The 22,997-nt window shown below is 28.5% G+C and overlaps 1 protein-coding gene across 1 annotated transcript in view; it reads left to right on the top strand.

The window, feature by feature from the left end:
• Positions 1 to 22,997, top strand: part of LOC145270881 (eukaryotic translation initiation factor 4 gamma 1-like) — a gene marked incomplete in the record, with an annotated part of 44,238 nt that overhangs the window by 11,056 nt on the left and 10,185 nt on the right. Inside the window, 3 exon segments of the mRNA XM_080126435.1 lie at positions 6,058 to 6,289; positions 7,959 to 8,054; positions 8,901 to 9,029. Of these exon segments, the coding sequence (XP_079982561.1) occupies positions 6,058 to 6,289; positions 7,959 to 8,054; positions 8,901 to 9,029 (457 nt within the window).

The following is a 22,997-nucleotide window of genomic DNA, read 5'->3' as shown; positions in this document are numbered from 1 at the left end:
CTTCATCTCTCTCTCTCATCCTCTCTTCTCTCTCCCTCATCTCTCTCTCTCCTCATCTCTCTCATCTCTTCCTCTCTCTCTCTTCATCTCTTCTCTCTCTCTATCTCTCTCTCTCTTCATCTCTCTCTCTCTCTTCATCTCTCTCTCTCTCATCTCTCTCTCTCTCTCATCTCTCTCATCTCTCATCTCTCTCTTCATCTCTCTCTCTCTCTCTCTCGTCATCTCTCCTCTCTCTCTTCATCTCTCTCTCTCTCTCTTCTTCATCTCTCTCTCTCTCTCTCTCATCTCTCTCTCTCTCTTCATCTCTCTCTCTCCTCTCTCATCTCTCTCTCTCTTCATCTCTCTCTCTCTCTCTCTTCATCTCTCTCTCTCTCTCTTTCATCTCTCTCTCTCTCTCTCTCTTCATCTCTCTCTCTCTCTCTCTCTCTCTCTCATCATCTCTCTCTCTCTCTCTCATCTCTCTCTCTTCATCTTCTCTCTCTCTCATCTCTCTCTCTCTCTCTATCTCTCTCTCTCTCTTCATCTCTCTCTCTCTCTCTTCATATCTCTCTCTCTCTCTCTCTCTCATATCTCTCTCTCTCTCTCTTCATATCTCTATCTCTCTCTCTCTTCATATCTCTATCTCTCTCTCTCTCATATCTCTATCTCTCTCTCTCTTCATATCTCTATCTCTCTCTCTCTCCATCTATCTATCCTTGTATCTCTCTCTCCATCTATCTATCCTTGTATCTCTCTCTCCATCTATCTATCCTTGTATCTCTCTCTCCATCTATCTATCCTTGTATCTCTCTCTCCATCTATCTATCCTTGTATCTCTCTCTCCATCTATCTATCCTTGTATCTCTCTCTCCATCTATCTATCCTTGTATCTCTCTCTCCATCTATCTATCCTTGTATCTCTCTCTCCATCTATCTATCCTTGTATCTCTCTCTCCATCTATCTATCCTTGTATCTCTCTCTCCATCTATCTATCCTTGTATCTCTCTCTCCATCTATCTATCCTTGTATCTCTCTCCCATCTATCTATCCTTGTATCTCTCTCTCCATCTATCTATCCTTGTATCTCTCTCTCCATCTATCTATCCTTGTATCTCTCTCTATTTTCCCATTGACTACTGCACATTTATTAACCCTTTTCTTTGAACGTTCACACAGCTGATGCAGTTGATGCGGTTATAGTTACGAAATGGCTTTCATATTGTTACAAAGTCAAACTTATTCAATAAAAAAGCATAACTGTTAATAATATCAGCGGCTGTGCGGACAAGGAGATAAGCTGCCGCATCTAGAGTGCGTTTGCTTCATTCGGAAAACTAGAAAAACGATTATGGTCAAGGAACGGCGTTAGACTAGAAATAAAATGCAAAGTTTATAAAGCGGTGGTATTACCTGTTCTATTATATTCTGCAAAAACCTACGCACTGTACAGGGATCACATAAAGAAGTTGGCAGCAGTATAACAGCGGCACCTATGAAAAATTATGAAAATTCAATGGAACGATCTTATACAAAATGTTGAAGTATGGACAGCATAGAAGCCGTACTTGCCACCACACATACAACTGCGATGGACTGGACATGTGGCAAGAATAGAAAACGTTCGCATCCCAAAAATCCTATTGTATGGAAAATTAAAAAATGGGTATAGAAATATTGGTGGGCAGAAACTCTGCTCCAAGAATGTGATAAAGCGCCACCTAAAGACAATTAACATAAACATGAAAAATTCGGAAGAGCTGGCAGTCGACCAAAGTTGCTGGCGTAGTAGGCTTCACAAAGGAAAGGCAGAAATAGATGGTTGGTTGGTTGTTTTTGTTTTACGGCATATCAACCTTTTTCAGGTTATTTAATGCCGAATCTTATTATTTTGAGGAACGATTTTTAATGGAGTATTTTTTTTTTTTTTTTAAGTCAGATTCTGTTTAACCCATAGTTGGGACCCTAACAGGTACTACCACTCTGAGTCAAACCAAACAGATAAAATGGTGATAAAAAAATAAAACATTATATATATATATATATATATATATATATAGTGGATGGTTACATACCCAGGCACTTCAAAATGTTACTATTTTCAAAAATTTACTTTGTTTATTTTTGGTAGTTTACTTTTTTTTTTTATATAGTGCTTCCAGTATTTTAAATCTTTTAACATTTGAATCCATATGCATAAGTTTTGTATTTTCCACTAAGACCTTTCTAAACTATAAAATATATATATATATATATATATATATATATATATATATATTGTTGTAGTCTTTTGTTAAGTTTGTGTTTTGGATTGTTTTATCTTTTATACTCGTGGGCTAGCTAGTTCACGCCCACGGGGTAGTCATTAAGAAAAAATGGAACAGAAGCCATGGAAACAGTGTTTGGAATCGGCGATTACTGTAGAATGGGGGAGGGTGTGGTCTCACAGTATCAGATGTCGATTATTTTTCTGTTTAAATCTAATACTTAATTATACTAATTAAAAAAAAAACTAAAATAAAAAAAAAAACTGTCTGAATGAATTAAACAAATTTTGTTCCTGAACCATTATTGATTGAGCTCTCTGGTAAGGGAGATCATTGGCTCTCACTTAGCATAATTGCATAGCACTTCATAAAAGAATAGAGCACTCTAGTTAGCTGATAATGGTAAATATGTAAGCATTTGCAGACTTTTCTTACATGTGGTGATTGAAACACAAAAAATTGGGAAAGGCTAGCAGCAGACTGAAGTTGCTGGCTCAGTAGTCTTCACAAAGGAAAGGCAGAGATAGAGGCAAAAATAAAGGCCATGTCTGAGCAAAAACGTTACCAAAGGCAAGAACCTGGTAACTATCCATGCTAGGCTTTAAGTACCTTGAAAGTACACTATCAATGGCCATGCAGACAAGGAGAAAAGCTTCCGCATTCAAAGTGCATGTCCTTCGTTCAGAAAACTAGAGAAAAAGGAACGGCATCAGACAGGAAATAAAATTCAAAGTTTATAAAGCAATGGTGTTACCTGCTCTACCTATATTCAGCAGAACGATACACGTCGTACAGGGACCACGTAAAGAGGTTGGGAGAAATACAACAGCGCCATCTATGAAAAGTTATGAAAAATTAAATGGCACAATCTTATACCAAACGTTGAAATACTCAACAAAGCCAACATGGACAGCATAGAAGCCTTACTCGCCATCACACAATTGCAATGAACTGCACATGTGGCAAGAATGGAAAACAATCGCATCCCAAAAATTCTATTGTATAGAGAACTAGCGAGGGGTATCCGGCGTTGCCTGGGTGTTTGGAGGTGTGTGGGGGGGTTATATGAGGATCGAACTCGAACCGTTAAGGCAAAGTTGTAAATTAAAGTTGTGAAAAAAAAAAAAAAAAAACCTGCGACGTTAGCCATTGCTCCACCGCGACATGCTTTGTTGTTTTTTTTTTTTTTTTTTTTTTTTTTCACAGTGATCACCACTTATCAAGGCCCGGAAGCCACTCAGGGTTAAGGGTTATTGCAAGTACATTACGTTAGTGTGGAGAGTTGATGAAGTGTTTACTTAAGGGGGCGGTTCATTAGGAATTTGTTAACGTTGGACTTGAAGACATCCAAGTTGTAGTCAGGTGGAAAGCAAGCAGACGGAACAGAGTTCCACAGGTGTGCAGTTCTAAGAAAGAAGCTTTGTTCATGGAATCCACGTTTTGATTTAGACACAGATAAAGAGTGGGGGAAATTTTTCACAGTGGAAACACGTTTGAATTTATTTAATTACTTGGATTTAGCAGGTGCCCGTTTTAATGAATTAATGAGGTCAAGTTTGACTGCGGGATAGTATTCATTTACTGCTGAACGCCCCCCCCCCCCAAGATGTTATAGGAAAAAGACTAACCCACATGCGGCGAGCGACAAATATTGAATATTTATGTTCCCGAAATCGAGCACATTAAATAGACAGGTGATCTTCGTTGTTAACTGTGAGATATTACGATTTATATGTGATATAAAAAGTTGTGAAGCAACCGACCGCTTCTCTGAAAAAAGCCCTTTGTTGACATACAGAAAAAGCGAACAGACATACATACATACATACATACATCCCAAAAATTCTATTGTATAGAGAATTAGAAAAATGGGTACAGAAATATTGGTGATATAAAAAGTTTTAAAAAGTTGTGAAGCGAACGACAGCTTCTGAAAAAAGCCTTTTGTTGACATACAGAAGAGGCGAACACACATACATACATTTTCGCTTTTATATATATAGATTTGAAAAATGGGTACAGAAATATTGGTGGGCAGAAACTCTGCTCTAAGAATGTGATAAAGCGCCACCCAAAGGCAATGAATATGAACAAAAAATATTGGAAAGCGTTAGCAGCCGGCCAAAGTTGCTGGCGTAGTAGGCTTCACAAAGGAAAGGCAGAAATAGAGATAAAAAATAAAGGCCATGTTGGAACAAAAACATTACCAAAGGCAACAATCCTGGTAACTATCCATGCACTACTTGCGGGGGAAACTTTCCACACTGAGCGTGGAATGCTACAACACTGTAGGATAAAACACTGACTATTGATTGAGCTCTCTGGTAAGAGAGATCATTGGCTCTCACTTAGCATAATTGCATAGCACTTCATAAAAGAATAGAGCACTCTAGTTAGCTGATAATTGTAAATATGTAAGCATTTGCAGACTTTTCTTACATGTGGTGATTGAAACACAAAAAATTGGGAAAGGCTAGCAGCAGACTGAAGTTGCTGGCTCAGTAGCCTTCACAAAGGAAAAATAGAGGCAAAAATAAAGGCCATGTCTGAGCAAAAACATTACCAAAGGCAACAACCCTGGTAACTACAAATGCACCACTTGTGGAGGAACTTTCTACACTGAGCGTGGAATGCTACAATGCAGTAGTATAAAGCACCGAGAACTTGATTAGTCATCTTCATTAACTCTCTTCCTGATCTACATCAATGATCTCCCAAAACTAATACTAAAATCTTTCGTTGACATCTATGCTGATGACACGACTATCTATGGCCACACATCAAAGGCCGTAAATGATGATGTTCTCTCTGATTCTCTCTCCTCTGATCTTGAGCGCGTGGTACAATGGGGAAAGAGGTGGCTGGTTACCTTTAATGCATTTAAGACCAAGCTCCTATCTCTACATCATAAACGCTCTGATCCCCATCTGGCATCAATTGAAATGGATGGCTCTCGTCTAGGGGAGGCCCCAGGTTTTGATAAGCTCCTGGGTTTGACCTTTACACCTGATCTGAAATGGAACACATAACATCAAGTTTGTGGCCAAGGACGCTGGGAAAATGGTGGGATCCTTCTACCGCTCCAGAAGATATCTCACTAATGATGCAATTCTCTATCTATATAAGAGCCAAGTACGTCCAAAGATGGAGTACTGCTGCCACATCTGGGCGGGGGCTGCAAAAAACAGCCTATCCTGCCTTGACAGAGTACAAAATAGACTCCATGGCTTGGTGGGGATGCCCTTTTCTCTACCCTGCAACCTCTTTCCCACAGAAGAGACGTAGCGAGCCTGTCATTGTTCTATCGTTATTTCCATGGCAAATGCTTGTCTGAGCTCCATTCTCTGGTGCCCCCTCGCCAATCTTTCTCAAAAAACACCCGACTAGCTGAAACCACCGTCAATAATTTTCCCCACTCCCTATCTGTGCCTAAAGCAAAACGTAGATACCATGAACAAAGCTTCTTTCTTAAAACTGCACACCTGTGGAACTCTGTTCCGCTTGCCTGTTTCCCTCCCGACTTCAACCTGGATGTCTTCAAGTCCAACACGAACAAATTCCTGATGAACCGCACCCCCCCTAAGTAATGACACCTTACCAATTCTCCAATATTATTGCTACACTATCCCTTTGATTACTGTACACACAATAACCCTTATCCCTGAGTGGCCATTGGGCCTTGATAAGTGATGAACTGCATGTAAAAAAAAAAAAAAAAAAAAGGGATTGTATGATGATTTAATAAAAAACTTAGCACAAACATTTTAACTCAGTCTTTTTTTGTTTGTTTGTTTTTTGTTCTTGTCATTGCAGCCTTAAAAGCGTGATGAAACATGCAGACGATTTGGAAATTGATATTCCGAAAATCTGGATCTACCTGGCTGAGCTAATCTCACCTGTTCTGGAAGAGAAGGGATTACCCTGGAATTACCTGACAGAGGTTGTGAAAACGGAAGTTGAGGAACCTTCGGAAGAACCTTTGGAGGAATCTAGAATGGGTTGTAATTTTATCGCTGCCCTTCTTACCAAATTGGTCGGCACAATGGTAAGCAGTTCGCTCTGAGAATTCATCTCTCGATCTCAGCATTACACATTAGCAAAAATACCTGTCTGTGTCGGATTTCTCAGTTTTTCTTGCATTTATAGTCAAGATTAGATGTGTATATACAATGCAAACCAAATTATTATGCAAGTCGTTTTTTTTTTTTTTTTCCCCCGTAACTTATTAGTGTAAGCTCCCTGCGTTTTCTATCGTATATTGTCAGACTAGTTATACAAAGATCTGTACATAAAATTATCTATTAAGTATACACTCCCTGTGTTTTCTATGGTATATTGTCGAGCTAATTATACAAAAGTCTGTATAAAAAATTTTGATTCCAAAATCTTATCTGGAGTAAAATATTTAAAAAAAAATTGATTTACAAGTGCACTAAATTATTATGCAATAGGATTTTTTTTTTTTTTTTGTAACCTATTAGTGTAAGCTCCCTGCGTTTTCTATGGTATATAGTCGAGCTAGTTATACAAAGATCTATAAAAATTTTGATTCCAAAATGTTACTTGGAGTAAAATATCAAAATTGATTTACAAATGAACTAAATTATGATGCAAGACGATTGTATAAACATTTATTTCAAGTAAAACATCGAAATCAGTACAATTATTATCAAAAATCATAATTATGATAGCCAGCTATCAAGAAACAATATGATGCCCTTCACTTAGAGATTTTTGTTTACATAGTAGTCACAGGAAATGCAGTTTTTTTATTTGCAAAAGTGACAGAGCATGTCATGTCCTTTGCGGAAAACTCAAAATCCCCCTCCTGACTTATATAGCATTACATGAGAAGCATCTCCTCTGGTTTGGTTGCATCAAGCATAATCAATGTCTACATTTAGTCTCTAAAGACAAAGGATACCCCCTGCAAGACTATAAGTTAAAGTTATATCTGGTTCAAATTATTATGCAAGTTTCTTTTTTTTTTTTGTTTTTTGTCTTTTTTGTCTTTTTTCTTTTTTCTTGTTTTTCTTTTTTGTTTTTGTCGTTTTTGTTTTTGTCTTTTTTGTTTTGTTTTTTTCCTTGTTTTTGTCTTTTTTTCTTTGTCTCGTTTTTTTCTTTGTTTTTTGTCTGTTTTTTTTTGTTTTTTGTCTCGTTTTTTTCTTTGTTTTTTGTCTTTTTTTTCTTTGTTTTTTGTCTGTTTTTTTTTCTTTGTTTTTTGTCTCTTTTTGTTTTTTGTCTTGTTTTTTTTCCTTTTTTGTTTTTTGTCTTGTTTTTTTTCCTTTTTTGTTTTTTGTCTTGTTTTTTTTCCTTTTGTTTTTGTCTTGTTTTTTTCCTTTTTTTGTTTTTTGTCTTGTTTTTTTTCCTTTTTTTGTTTTTTGTCTTGTTTTTTTCCTTTTTTTGTTTTTTGTCTTGTTTTTTTCCTTTTTTTGTTTTTTGTCTTGTTTTTTTCCTTTTTTTGTTTTTTGTCTTGTTTTTTTCCTTTTTTTGTTTTTTGTCTTGTTTTTTTCCTTTTTTTGTTTTTTGTCTTGTTTTTTTCCTTTTTTTGTTTTTTGTCTTGTTTTTTTCCTTTTTTTGTTTTTTGTCTTGTTTTTTTCCTTTTTTTTTCTTCGATTTTTTTTTTTTTTTTTCCAGCATTGCTTGTTATCTTTTGGTTGTTTAAGCAAAACAAGTCAACGCTTTTTTACCATTCTTTTTTTTTTTATGCACAGGGAGAAGAAAAAGTGATCGAATTTTGGTCCGCAGCCAACTTGAAATTGTCCGACTTTACTGAAATTGATGCTGCAAAATTTGTAGCTGAACACGAGGTAATTCCTCTTTTTGAAATCTGCGTTTTGTTTTCCTTTGTGTGAAATTTTAACAATAGGTTAAACTACTCCGCCTATCGTTTACTGGGAACATGAACTGAAATAGATACATTGAGAGCATTGCCAAGGCTGCTGTGAAGAAGGTGGGATCTCTCTACCGTACTAGAAAACTACTTGTGCTTGAAAGTATCCTATACCTCTATAAGGCCACCATTCGCCCATGTATGGAGTACTGTTGTCGCATTTGGGCTGGTGCATCTGCTGCTTGTCTCTCACTCCTGGACAGGGTTTAAAAGAGTCACTAACCTGATAGGTCCTAAACTGTCATCTAGGCTTCAGCTTCTGTTCCATCAACGAAATATCTCCGTTAAGCCCGACAAGCAGCTAACCCCCCACCTCCTTCACACCCTAACCCAACCCTAACCCTAACCCAACCCTAACCCTAACCCCACCTCCTTCACAGGAGAGATCCCTAGGTCTTCTACTCCAATAGTTTCTTTCCCAGAACTGCTAGACTTTAGAACTCCCTTCCGCGATTCTGCTTTCCCAACTGTACTGACATGCAGAAGTTCAAGTGTAATGTGAACAAACATCTTGCTACTCATCTCCCTTCATAATACCTCTGCAAATTATGTCCCCGATAGTAGCTCCCTACTTCAAAGTGGCACTGTGCCTTGTTTTGGGGTGAAATTGAATAAAAATTCAGAGGAGGTGGAGGTTGAAAATATCGAGACAGACAGACAGACATAGTGAGTTTTATAGATTAGATGGTCATTTAATTTTTAAACACTAAACACAATTTTTTTCCAATTTTTATATAATTCTTTTATTTTTATTTTTTTTCAGAAACTCAAATTTCTTTTTGACGCCGAAACATCTAGTGCCGAATCAAAATTAAATAGTTTACAGGCTAAACTGCATTCATTGCTTCAGGATCCCAACTGCAAGAACGAGGCCATACTTGACCTGATAGATGTAAGTAAATCGATCGGTACTTATTCACATGACACCCCCCCCCATCAACTTATCCTTAAACGCAACCGTAACAATTGTGTCACACTCACGAACTCTTTATCAATGCTAACATCGCTAGAAAAAAATCAACTTTATTCGATGAAACAGACACGTTACCTTTTGCTGGATGCAAAGCCTTGTCGGACTAAAAGGAAACAAAAAAGCTGATTACGGATCACTCAAAATGAACACACGGGACATAACAATACCCAACACGGACTCCGGAAAAAAAAAATTTCATTTAATTTGATCGAGTAGTTTTTTTTTTTTTACCACGGAAAAAACACATTTTCATGACAGTGCGTTGAAAGGTAACCATCTTGGAATTTTTTGAACACGCCACGGGGAGATAATTCAGTTTAAAGTGCCGGCACTCCCTCTCCATCTTTAATACTAGCTTTTCTTCTTAAAAATCCAAACATGACGTTTTTTTTCTCGGTATCATAACAAATTGCTTTTTTCTTGTTGTAAAAATAAAAAACTACTTGATCAAATTAAGTGATTTTTTTTTTTTTTTTCGGAGAACTTCATTCCATAACGAATACAGACAATATAACTTTTTTTTTTTTCTCAATATTTTCATTTTTTAATGATTCCATGAACAAAGCTTCTTTCTTGGAACTGCACACCTGTGGAACTCTGTTCCGTCTGCCTGCTTCCCACCTACAACTTGGATGTGTTCAAGTCCAATGTTAACAAATTCCTAACGAACCGCACCCTTAAGTAAACACTTCATCAAATCTCCACACTAACGTAATGTACTTGCAATAACCCTTATCCCTGAGTGGGTTCCGGGCCTTGATAAGTGGTGACCACTGTGTAAAAAAAAAAAGTCTTTATTAAACTGTACAAGTACCGGCAAGAGTTATGTAACTTTTGCAAAAACAATAACCTTTACCGCATTTAACCCGTCCTCAAAGAATGGGCAGAAGTTAAAATCTCCAACAGGAAAATGACAAGAACACAAAAAGAATTGATAGCAGCAAATTGGACATATTGCTGCCACCCAAAGACGCACCAAGCTGTATCCCATGTCAAGAATGCTACACAGTGAAACGTATAACCAACTGCATAGATTTCAATCAAACATGAATAAAATACCATCAAGGAAACAATTTGAAAGACATTTTTTAACAAAGTTGATCCGAAAAACTTCTTGGTGTTTCTAAAAGAAATAAAATTATACAACAAAATATCATAGAAAAAGAAATCAAAAGTAGTTACCTGATACACATGTCCAAGAAAGGCTTTTTTCCGAGAACGGATCGGTCGCCTCACAACTTCTTAAAACTTTTTTTTTTTCATACTTTATTATAGTAAAAGCTTCGTTTTTTGTTTTTTTTTAAAACAAACACCCGATACACTCAGCCAATGATTTTCCTTTTCATTTACCCAAAAACACACACACACCTCCAAACACCAGGGTAACGCTAGTCTAATATAAATACCAGTGTTTATATATAGATAATTTAATCCCAATCGAAAAAAATAAAAAAGCTCAATACGCAATAGAGAGTAGAGCTTATTATAAGAGAAAGAAAATTAAAACTATGTTGAAATTTACAATCAAAAATTAATTGTTCGACTGAATGGATGGAAATATATTTGTGATAAATTTCAAACAAGTAAAATATTTGTTTGTTTTCCTAATATTACGTTATGATTTGGTTTTGAAGCGCACTTGATGCATATTTTATTTTATTCAAATTAAAACGTTTCTATTTGAACTCTCATTCTTTGACGTTATTCTCACGTTGCCCACGCACAGTTCAAACATTTCAAAATACAACCGCTAGAAACAACGCGCAGCTCTTTACAAACTTCTTCCTCCAAATTCACAACATGGCAAGGAAGAAGAAAAAAAGAAACAAAACAACATACTGAAGATGGAGTATACCTCTAAAATATATTTGTGATAAATTTCAAACAAGTAAAATATTTGTCTATTTTCCTAATATTACGTTGTGATTTTGCTTTCAAGCGCACTTGATGCATATTTTATTTTCTGATTTTTTTTTTTTTACATGGAGTTCACCACTTATCAAGGCCCAATGGCCACTCAGGGATAAGGGTTATTGTGTGTACAGTAATCAATGGGATAGTGTAGCAATAGTATTGGAGAATTGATAAGGTGTCATTACTTAAAGGGGCGGTTCATCAGGAATTTGTGTTGGATTTGAAGACATCCAGGTTGAAGTCAGGAGGAAAACAGGCAAGCGGAACAGAGTTCCACAGGTGTGCAGTTCTAAGAAAGAAGCTTTGTTCATGGAATCCACGTTTTGATTTAGGCACAGATAAGGAGTGGGGAAAATTTTTGACAGTGGTTTCAGCTAGTCGGGTGTTTTTTGAAAAAGATTGGCGAGGGGGGACCAGAGAATGGAGCTCAGACGAGCACTTGCCATGGAAATAACGATAAAACAAAGATAGGCTCGCAACGTCTCTTCTGTAGGAGAGAGGTTGCAGGGAAAAGAAAAGGGCATCCCCCACTAAGCCATAAAGTCTATTTTGTACTCTGTCAAGGCAGGATAGGTTGTTTTTAGCAGCTCCTGCCCAGATGTGATTGTTTATATTACTTGTATTGATCGGACTATTGTTCTCATCATTTGTGTTTTGGACTGTCCTCAGATTATTGTTTGATAGCTGGAAATGACTTAATTATTAAATCATTTCTCTCTGATAGGTTCATAAAAGTAGTAGTTGATGGGCAAAAATCAGAAACTTACAGTATTAATGCTGGAGTCCCTCAGTGGTCCATCCTGAGCCCAACTCTCTTCCTGATCTACATCAATGATCTTCCAAATCACATCCTTACATCATTCATAGACATTTATGCTGATGACACTACCATCTATATGGGAGCACATCTAAGACCGTAAACGACCAAGTTCTCTCCGATTCTCTCTCCTCTGATCTTGAGCACATGGTACAATGGGGAAAGGAGTGGCTGGTTACTTTTAATGCATCTAAAACCCAGCTCCTATCTTTACATCATCAACTTTCTGATCCCCATCAGGCATCAATTGAAATGAATGGCTCTTGTCTTGAGGAGGCCTCATATTTTGACAAGCTTCTGGGCTTGACCGTTACTCCTCATCTTAAATGGAACACGTACATCAAATCTGTTGCCAAGGCTGCTGGAAAAATGGTGGGATCCTTCTATTGATCTAGTAGATATCTCATTGCTAATGCAATTCTCTATCTATATAAGAGTCAGGTACGTTCAAGGATGGAGTATTGTTGCCACATCTGGGCAGGAGCTGCTAAAAAGGACTTGTCCTGCCTTGATAGAGTTCAAAATAGACTTTGTAGCCTTGTAGGAGATGTCCTTTTCTCTTCTCTGCAACCTCTTTCTCACAGAAGAGATGTTGCGAGTTTGTCTCTGCTTTATCATTATTTTCATGGCAAGTGCTCAACTGAGCTTCAATCTATGGTCTCCCCTCGTCAAACTTTCACAAGAAACACTCGTCTAGCTGAAAACACTATCAATAATTCCCCCCCCCCACTCTTTATCTGTGCCTAAACCTAAACGTAGATTCCATGAACAAAGTTTCTTTCTTAGAACTGCACGCCTGTGGAATTGTCTTTCGTTTTCCTGCTTTCCAGCTGACTACAATATGGTTGTCTTCAAGTCCAACGTAAACAAGTTATTGATGAGTCGTTCCACTTAAGTTAAAAAATTTACCGAATTTCCATTATTAACGATTACTATATTGTCCAATTGACTACTGAATTTCCATTATTAACGATTGCTATATCCTCCAGTGGCCTCTTGGCCTTGATAAGTGGTGATGCCTATGTAAAAAAAAAAAAAAAATGAAATAATACGGTCGAAGACTAATACGACTGAAACGTTGCACAAATAACACTGAAGATGAGAATAATCGTCCGATGAAAACAAGTAATATACACAATCATCAAAAAAAATTTGGAACTTTAAATCAAACTTGTTCGTTCCATTCATCATTTTCAATCCTCTCCTGATATTCTTCATCATTCAAATGGCAATCTTTCCATCTTCATAATCCTAATTTAAATTTTTTGAGAGTGCGGGCAATGGTCCTGTTGGTCATAACGTGGATCGGTAGAGAGCATGAGTTGTACAGTGGCACATCTCCGATCTTGCTCGTTGAATATTGTGTTACTGCCAAACATGATAGAAGGCTCCTATCGCTCTTGTGATTCGTACACAACTGACCAACTAGTAGATGGTTTGCAACAAAAGAAAAAAGAAAACCGGCTTTCATCAAACGGAAATGGAATCATGTCATCTTTTCTAGTACAACAATTTTATCGTTTTATTCTGTATGTTTTCCTTTTTCAATGTTTGGCATATCTTTTTATTTTTTCTTTATATTTTTTATCCTCTAGTCTTTTCATTTTTTCTTTATATATATTTTTTATCCTCTAGTCTTTTTATTTTTTCTTTATATTTTTTATCCTCTAGTCTTTTCATTTTTTCTTTATATAAATTTTTTATCCTCTAGTCTTTTTATTTTTTCTTTATATATATTTTTTATCCTCTAGTCTTTTTATTTTTTCTTTATATTTTTTATCCTCTAGTCTTTTTATTTTTTCTTTATATTTTTTATCCTCTAGTCTTTTTATTTTTTCTTTATATTTTTTATCCTCTAGTCTTTTTATTTTTTCTTTATATTTTTTATCCTCTAGTCTTTTTATTTTTTATTTATATTTTTTATCCTCTAGTCTTTTTATTTTTTCTTTATATATATTTTTTATCCTCTAGTCTTTTTCTTTTTTCTTTATATTTTTTATCCTCTAGTCTTTATATTTTTTATTTATATTTTTTATCCTCTAGTCTTTTTATTTTTTCTTTATTTTTTATCCTCTAGTCTTTTTATTTTTTCTTTATATTTTTTATCCTCTAGTCTTTTTATTTTTTCTTTATATTTTTTATCCTCTAGTCTTTTTATTTTTTCTTTATATTTTTTATCCTCTAGTCTTTTTATTTTTTCTTTATATTTTTTATCCTCTAGTCTTTTTATTTTTTCTTTATATTTTTTATCCTCTAGTCTTTTTATTTTTTCTTTATATTTTTTATCCTCTAGTCTTTTTATTTTTTCTTTATTTTTTATCCTCTAGTCTTTTTATTTTTTCTTTATATTTTTTATCCTCTAGTCTTTTTATTTTTTCTTTATATTTTTTATCCTCTAGTCTTTTTATTTTTTCTTTATATTTTTTATCCTCTAGTCTTTTTATTTTTTCTTTATATTTTTTATCCTCTAGTCTTTATATTTTTTATTTATATTTTTTATCCTCTAGTCTTTTTATTTTTTCTTTATATTTTTTATCCTCTAGTCTTTTTATTTTTTCTTTATATTTTTTATCCTCTAGTCTTTTTATTTTTTCTTTATTTTTTATCCTCTAGTCTTTTTATTTTTTCTTTATATTTTTTATCCTCTAGTCTTTTTATTTTTTCTTTATATTTTTTATCCTCTAGTCTTTTTATTTTTTCTTTATATTTTTTATCCTCTAGTCTTTTTATTTTTTCTTTATTTTTTATCCTCTAGTCTTTTTATTTTTTCTTTATATTTTTTATCCTCTAGTCTTTTTATTTTTTCTTTATATTTTTTATCCTCTAGTCTTTTTATTTTTTCTTTATATTTTTTATCCTCTAGTCTTTTTATTTTTTCTTTATATTTTTTATCCTCTAGTCTTTTTATTTTTTCTTTATATTTTTTATCCTCTAGTCTTTATATTTTTTCTTTAAATTTTTTATCCTCTAGTCTTTTTATTTTTTCTTTATATTTTTTATCCTCTAGTCTTTTTATTTTTTCTTTATATTTTTTATCCTCTAGTCTTTTTATTTTTTCTTTATTTTTTATCCTCTAGTCTTTTTATTTTTTCTTTATATTTTTTATCCTCAAGTCTTTTTATTTTTTCTTTATATTTTTTATCCTCTAGTCTTTTTATTTTTTCTTTATATTTTTTATCCTCTAGTCTTTTTATTTTTTCTTTATTTTTTATCCTCTAGTCTTTTTATTTTTTCTTTATATTTTTTATCCTCTAGTCTTTTTATTTTTTCTTTATATTTTTTATCCTCTAGTCTTTTTATTTTTTCTTTATATTTTTTATCCTCTAGTCTTTTTATTTTTTCTTTATATTTTTTATCCTCTAGTCTTTTTATTTTTTCTTTAAATTTTTTATCCTCTAGTCTTTTTATTTTTTCTTTATATTTTTTATCCTCTAGTCTTTTTATTTTTTCTTTATATTTTTTATCCTCTAGTCTTTTTATTTTTTCTTTATATTTTTTATCCTCTAGTCTTTTTATTTTTTCTTTATTTTTTATCCTCTAGTCTTTTTATTTTTTCTTTATATTTTTTATCCTCTAGTCTTTTTATTTTTTCTTTATATTTTTTATCCTCTAGTCTTTTTATTTTTTCTTTATATTTTTTATCCTCTAGTCTTTTTATTTTTTCTTTATATTTTTTTTTATCCTCTAGTCTTTTTATTTTTTCTTTATATTTTTTATCCTCTAGTCTTTTTATTTTTTCTTTATATTTTTTATCCTCTAGTCTTTTTATTTTTTCTTTATATTTTTTATCCTCTAGTCTTTTTATTTTTTCTTTATATTTTTTATCCTCTAGTCTTTTTATTTTTTCTTTATATTTTTTATCCTCTAGTCTTTTTATTTTTTCTTTATTTTTTATCCTCTAGTCTTTTTATTTTTTCTTTATATTTTTTATCCTCTAGTCTTTTTATTTTTTCTTTATATTTTTTATCCTCTAGTCTTTTTATTTTTTCTTTATATTTTTTATCCTCTAGTCTTTTTATTTTTTCTTTATATTTTTTATCCTCTAGTCTTTTTATTTTTTCTTTATATTTTTTATCCTCTAGTCTTTTTATTTTTTCTTTATATTTTTTATCCTCTAGTCTTTTTATTTTTTCTTTATATTTTTTATCCTCTAGTCTTTTTATTTTTTCTTTATATTTTTTATCCTCTAGTCTTTTTATTTTTTCTTTATATTTTTTATCCTCTAGTCTTTTTATTTTTTCTTTATATTTTTTATCCTCTAGTCTTTTTATTTTTTCTTTATATTTTTTATCCTCTAGTCTTTTTATTTTTTCTTTATATTTTTTATCCTCTAGTCTTTTTATTTTTTCTTTATATTTTTTATCCTCTAGTCTTTTTATTTTTTCTTTATTTTTTATCCTCTAGTCTTTTTATTTTTCCTTTATATTTTTTATCCTCTAGTCTTTTTATTTTTTCTTTATATTTTTTATCCTCTAGTCTTTTTATTTTTTCTTTATATTTTTTATCCTCTAGTCTTTTTATTTTTTCTTTATATTTTTTATCCTCTAGTCTTTTTATTTTTTCTTTATATATATTTTTTATCCTCTAGTCTTTTTATTTTTTCTTTATATATATTTTTTATCCTCTAGTCTTTTTATTTTTTCTTTATATATATTTTTTATCCTCTAGTCTTTTTATTTTTTCTTTATATATATTTTTTATCCTCTAGTCTTTTTATTTTTTCTTTATATTTTTTATCCTCTAGTCTTATTTTTTCTTTATATTTTTTATCCTCTAGTCTTTTTATTTTTTCTTTATATTTTTTATCCTCTAGTCTTTTTATTTTTTCTTTATATTTTTTATCCTCTAGTCTTTTTATTTTTTCTTTATATTTTTTATCCTCTAGTCTTTTTATTTTTTCTTTATATTTTTTATCCTCTAGTCTTTTTATTTTTTCTTTATATTTTTTATCCTCTAGTCTTTTTATTTTTTCTTTATTTTTTATCCTCTAGTCTTTTTATTTTTTCTTTATATTTTTTATCCTCTAGTCTTTTTATTTTTTCTTTATATTTTTTTTATCCTCTAGTCTTTTTATTTTTTCTTTATATTTTTTATCCTCTAGTCTTTTTATTTTTTCTTTATATTTTTTATCCTCTAGTCTTTTTATTTTTTCTTTATATTTTTTATCCTCTAGTCTTTTTATTTTTTCTTTATATATATTTTTTATCCTCTAGTCTTTTTATTTTTTCTTTATATTTTTTATCCTCTAGTCTTTTTATTTTTTCTTTATTTTTTATCCTCTAGTCTTTTTATTTTTTCTTTATTTTTTATCCTCTAGTCTTTTTATTTTTTCTTTATATTTTTTATCCTCTAGTCTTTTTATTTTTTCTTTATATTTTTTATCCTCTAGTCTTTTTATTTTTTCTTTATATTTTTTATCCTCTAGTCTTTTTATTTTTTCTTTATTTTTTATCCTCTAGTCTTTTTATTTTTTCTTTATATTTTTTATCCTCTAGTCTTTTTATTTTTACTTTATATTTTTTATCCTCTAGTCTTTTTATTTTTTCTTTATATTTTTTATCCTCTAGTCTTTTTATTTTTTCTTTATATTTTTTATCCTCTAGTCTTTTTATTTTTTCTTTATATTTTTTATCCTCTAGTCTTTTTATTTTTTCTTTATATTTTTTATCCTCTAGTCTTTTTATTTTTTCTTTATATTTTTTATCCTCTAGTCTTTTTATTTTTTCTTTATATTTTTTATCCTCTAGTCTTTTTATTTTTTCTTTATTTTTTATCCTCTAGTCTTTTTATTTTTTCTTTATATTTTTTATCCTCTAGTCTTTTTATTTTTTCTTTATATTTTTTATCCTCTAGTCTTTTTATTTTTTCTTTATATTTTTTATCCTCTAGTCTTTTTATTTTTTCTTTATATTTTTTATCCTCTAGTCTTTTTATTTTTTCTTTATATTTTTTATCCTCTAGTCTTTTTATTTTTTCTTTATATTTTTTATCCTCTAGTCTTTTTATTTTTTCTTTATATTTTTTATCCTCTAGTCTTTTTATTTTTTCTTTATATTTTTTATCCTCTAGTCTTTTTATTTTTTCTTTATATTTTTTATCCTCTAGTCTTTTTATTTTTTCTTTATATTTTTTATCCTCTAGTCTTTTTATTTTTTCTTTATATTTTTTATCCTCTAGTCTTTTTATTTTTTCTTTATATTTTTTATCCTCTAGTCTTTTTATTTTTTCTTTATTTTTTATCCTCTAGTCTTTTTATTTTTTCTTTATATTTTTTATCCTCTAGTCTTTTTATTTTTTCTTTATATTTTTTATCCTCTAGTCTTTTTATTTTTTCTTTATATTTTTTATCCTCTAGTCTTTTTATTTTTTCTTTATATTTTTTATCCTCTAGTCTTTTTATTTTTTCTTTATATATATTTTTTATCCTCTAGTCTTTTTATTTTTTCTTTATATATATTTTTTATCCTCTAGTCTTTTTATTTTTTCTTTATATATATTTTTTATCCTCTAGTCTTTTTATTTTTTCTTTATATATATTTTTTATCCTCTAGTCTTTTTATTTTTTCTTTATATTTTTTATCCTCTAGTCTTATTTTTTCTTTATATTTTTTATCCTCTAGTCTTTTTATTTTTTCTTTATATTTTTTATCCTCTAGTCTTTTTATTTTTTATTTATATTTTTTATCCTCTAGTCTTTTTATTTTTTCTTTAAATTTTTTATCCTCTAGTCTTTTTATTTTTTCTTTATATTTTTTATCCTCTAGTCTTTTTATTTTTTCTTTATATTTTTTATCCTCTAGTCTTTTTATTTTTTCTTTATATTTTTTATCCTCTAGTCTTTTTATTTTTTCTTTATTTTTTATCCTCTAGTCTTTTTATTTTTTCTTTATATTTTTTATCCTCTAGTCTTTTTATTTTTTCTTTATATTTTTTATCCTCTAGTCTTTTTATTTTTTCTTTATATTTTTTATCCTCTAGTCTTTTTATTTTTTCTTTATATTTTTTTTTATCCTCTAGTCTTTTTATTTTTTCTTTATATTTTTTATCCTCTAGTCTTTTTATTTTTTCTTTATATTTTTTATCCTCTAGTCTTTTTATTTTTTCTTTATATTTTTTATCCTCTAGTCTTTTTATTTTTTCTTTATATATATTTTTTATCCTCTAGTCTTTTTATTTTTTCTTTATATTTTTTATCCTCTAGTCTTTTTATTTTTTCTTTATTTTTTATCCTCTAGTCTTTTTATTTTTTCTTTATTTTTTATCCTCTAGTCTTTTTATTTTTTCTTTATATTTTTTATCCTCTAGTCTTTTTATTTTTTCTTTATATTTTTTATCCTCTAGTCTTTTTATTTTTTCTTTATATTTTTTATCCTCTAGTCTTTTTATTTTTTCTTTATTTTTTATCCTCTAGTCTTTTTATTTTTTCTTTATATTTTTTATCCTCTAGTCTTTTTATTTTTTCTTTATATTTTTTATCCTCTAGTCTTTTTATTTTTTCTTTATATTTTTTATCCTCTAGTCTTTTTATTTTTTCTTTATATTTTTTATCCTCTAGTCTTTTTATTTTTTCTTTATATTTTTTATCCTCTAGTCTTTTTATTTTTTCTTTATATTTTTTATCCTCTAGTCTTTTTATTTTTTCTTTATATTTTTTATCCTCTAGTCTTTTTATTTTTTCTTTATATTTTTTATCCTCTAGTCTTTTTATTTTTTCTTTATTTTTTATCCTCTAGTCTTTTTATTTTTTCTTTATATTTTTTATCCTCTAGTCTTTTTATTTTTTCTTTATATTTTTTATCCTCTAGTCTTTTTATTTTTTCTTTATATTTTTTATCCTCTAGTCTTTTTATTTTTTCTTTATATTTTTTATCCTCTAGTCTTTTTATTTTTTCTTTATATTTTTTATCCTCTAGTGTTTTTATTTTTTCTTTATATTTTTTATCCTCTAGTCTTTTTATTTTTTCTTTATATTTTTTATCCTCTAGTCTTTTTATTTTTTCTTTATATTTTTTATCCTCTAGTCTTTTTATTTTTTCTTTATATTTTTTATCCTCTAGTCTTTTTATTTTTTCTTTATATTTTTTATCCTCTAGTCTTTTTATTTTTTCTTTATATTTTTTATCCTCTAGTCTTTTTATTTTTTCTTTATATTTTTTATCCTCTAGTCTTTTTATTTTTTCTTTATTTTTTATCCTCTAGTCTTTTTATTTTTCCTTTATATTTTTTATCCTCTAGTCTTTTTATTTTTTCTTTATATTTTTTATCCTCTAGTCTTTTTATTTTTTCTTTATATTTTTTATCCTCTAGTCTTTTTATTTTTTCTTTATATTTTTTATCCTCTAGTCTTTTTATTTTTTCTTTATATATATTTTTTATCCTCTAGTCTTTTTATTTTTTCTTTATATATATTTTTTATCCTCTAGTCTTTTTATTTTTTCTTTATATATATTTTTTATCCTCTAGTCTTTTTATTTTTTCTTTATATATATTTTTTATCCTCTAGTCTTTTTATTTTTTCTTTATATTTTTTATCCTCTAGTCTTATTTTTTCTTTATATTTTTTATCCTCTAGTCTTTTTATTTTTTCTTTATATTTTTTATCCTCTAGTCTTTTTATTTTTTCTTTATATTTTTTATCCTCTAGTCTTTTTATTTTTTCTTTATATTTTTTATCCTCTAGTCTTTTTATTTTTTCTTTATATTTTTTATCCTCTAGTCTTTTTATTTTTTCTTTATTTTTTATCCTCTAGTCTTTTTATTTTTTCTTTATATTTTTTATCCTCTAGTCTTTTTATTTTTTCTTTATATTTTTTTTTATCCTCTAGTCTTTTTATTTTTTCTTTATATTTTTTATCCTCTAGTCTTTTTATTTTTTCTTTATATTTTTTATCCTCTAGTCTTTTTATTTTTTCTTTATATTTTTTATCCTCTAGTCTTTTTATTTTTTCTTTATATATATTTTTTATCCTCTAGTCTTTTTATTTTTTCTTTATATTTTTTATCCTCTAGTCTTTTTATTTTTTCTTTATTTTTTATCCTCTAGTCTTTTTATTTTTTCTTTATTTTTTATCCTCTAGTCTTTTTATTTTTTCTTTATATTTTTTATCCTCTAGTCTTTTTATTTTTTCTTTATATTTTTTATCCTCTAGTCTTTTTATTTTTTCTTTATATTTTTTATCCTCTAGTCTTTTTATTTTTTCTTTATTTTTTATCCTCTAGTCTTTTTATTTTTTCTTTATTTTTTATCCTCTAGTCTTTTTATTTTTTCTTTATATTTTTTATCCTCTAGTCTTTTTATTGTTTCTTTATATTTTTTATCCTCTAGTCTTTTTATTTTTTCTTTATATTTTTTATCCTCTAGTCTTTTTATTTTTTCTTTATATTTTTTATCCTCTAGTCTTTTTATTTTTTCTTTATATTTTTTATCCTCTAGTCTTTTTATTTTTTCTTTATATTTTTTATCCTCTAGTCTTTTTATTTTTTCTTTATATTTTTTATCCTCTAGTCTTTTTATTTTTTCTTTATATTTTTTATCCTCTAGTCTTTTTATTTTTTCTTTATTTTTTATCCTCTAGTCTTTTTATTTTTTCTTTATATTTTTTATCCTCTAGTCTTTTTATTTTTTCTTTATATTTTTTATCCTCTAGTCTTTTTATTTTTTCTTTATATTTTTTATCCTCTAGTCTTTTTATTTTTTCTTTATATTTTTTATCCTCTAGTCTTTTTATTTTTTCTTTATATTTTTTATCCTCTAGTCTTTTTATTTTTTCTTTATATTTTTTATCCTCTAGTCTTTTTATTTTTTCTTTATATTTTTTATCCTCTAGTCTTTTTATTTTTTCTTTATATTTTTTATCCTCTAGTCTTTTTATTTTTTCTTTATATTTTTTATCCTCTAGTCTTTTTATTTTTTCTTTATATTTTTTATCCTCTAGTCTTTTTATTTTTTCTTTATATTTTTTATCCTCTAGTCTTTTTATTTTTTCTTTATATTTTTTATCCTCTAGTCTTTTTATTTTTTCTTTATTTTTTATCCTCTAGTCTTTTTATTTTTTCTTTATATTTTTTATCCTCTAGTCTTTTTATTTTTTCTTTATATTTTTTATCCTCTAGTCTTTTTATTTTTTCTTTATATTTTTTATCCTCTAGTCTTTTTATTTTTTCTTTATATTTTTTATCCTCTAGTCTTTTTATTTTTTCTTTATATATATTTTTTATCCTCTAGTCTTTTTATTTTTTCTTTATATATATTTTTTATCCTCTAGTCTTTTTATTTTTTCTTTATATATATTTTTTATCCTCTAGTCTTTTTATTTTTTCTTTATATATATTTTTTATCCTCTAGTCTTTTTATTTTTTCTTTATATTTTTTATCCTCTAGTCTTATTTTTTCTTTATATTTTTTATCCTCTAGTCTTTTTATTTTTTCTTTATATTTTTTATCCTCTAGTCTTTTTATTTTTTCTTTATATTTTTTTTTATCCTCTAGTCTTTTTATTTTTTCTTTATATTTTTTATCCTCTAGTCTTTTCATTTTTTCTTTATATTTTTTATCCTCTAGTCTTTTTATTTTTTCTTTAAATTTTTTTTTATCCTCTAGTCTTTTTATTTTTTCTTTATATTTTTTTTTATCCTCTAGTCTTTTTATTTTTTCTTTATATTTTTTTTTATCCTCTAGTCTTTTTATTTTTTCTTTATATTTTTTATCCTCTAGTCTTTTCATTTTTTCTTTATATTTTTTATCCTCTAGTCTTTTTATTTTTTCTTTATATTTTTTATCCTCTAGTCTTTTTATTTTTTCTTTATATTTTTTATCCTCTAGTCTTTTTATTTTTTCTTTATATTTTTTATCCTCTAGTCTTTTTATTTTTTCTTTATATATATTTTTTATCCTCTAGTCTTTTTATTTTTTCTTTATATATATTTTTTATCCTCTAGTCTTTTTATTTTTTCTTTATATATATTTTTTATCCTCTAGTCTTTTTATTTTTTCTTTATATATATTTTTTATCCTCTAGTCTTTTTATTTTTTCTTTATATTTTTTATCCTCTAGTCTTATTTTTTCTTTATATTTTTTATCCTCTAGTCTTTTTATTTTTTCTTTATATTTTTTATCCTCTAGTCGTTTTATTTTTTCTTTATATTTTTTTTTATC

Source organism: Euprymna scolopes, chromosome 46 (genome assembly GCF_053919585.1).
Source record: "Euprymna scolopes isolate OS-2025 chromosome 46, ASM5391958v1, whole genome shotgun sequence".
In the NCBI taxonomy this organism is placed as follows: domain Eukaryota; kingdom Metazoa; phylum Mollusca; class Cephalopoda; order Sepiida; family Sepiolidae; genus Euprymna; species Euprymna scolopes.
The sequence above is the reverse complement of the archived record's forward strand: the minus strand, read 5'-3'. Positions and strand labels throughout refer to the sequence as shown.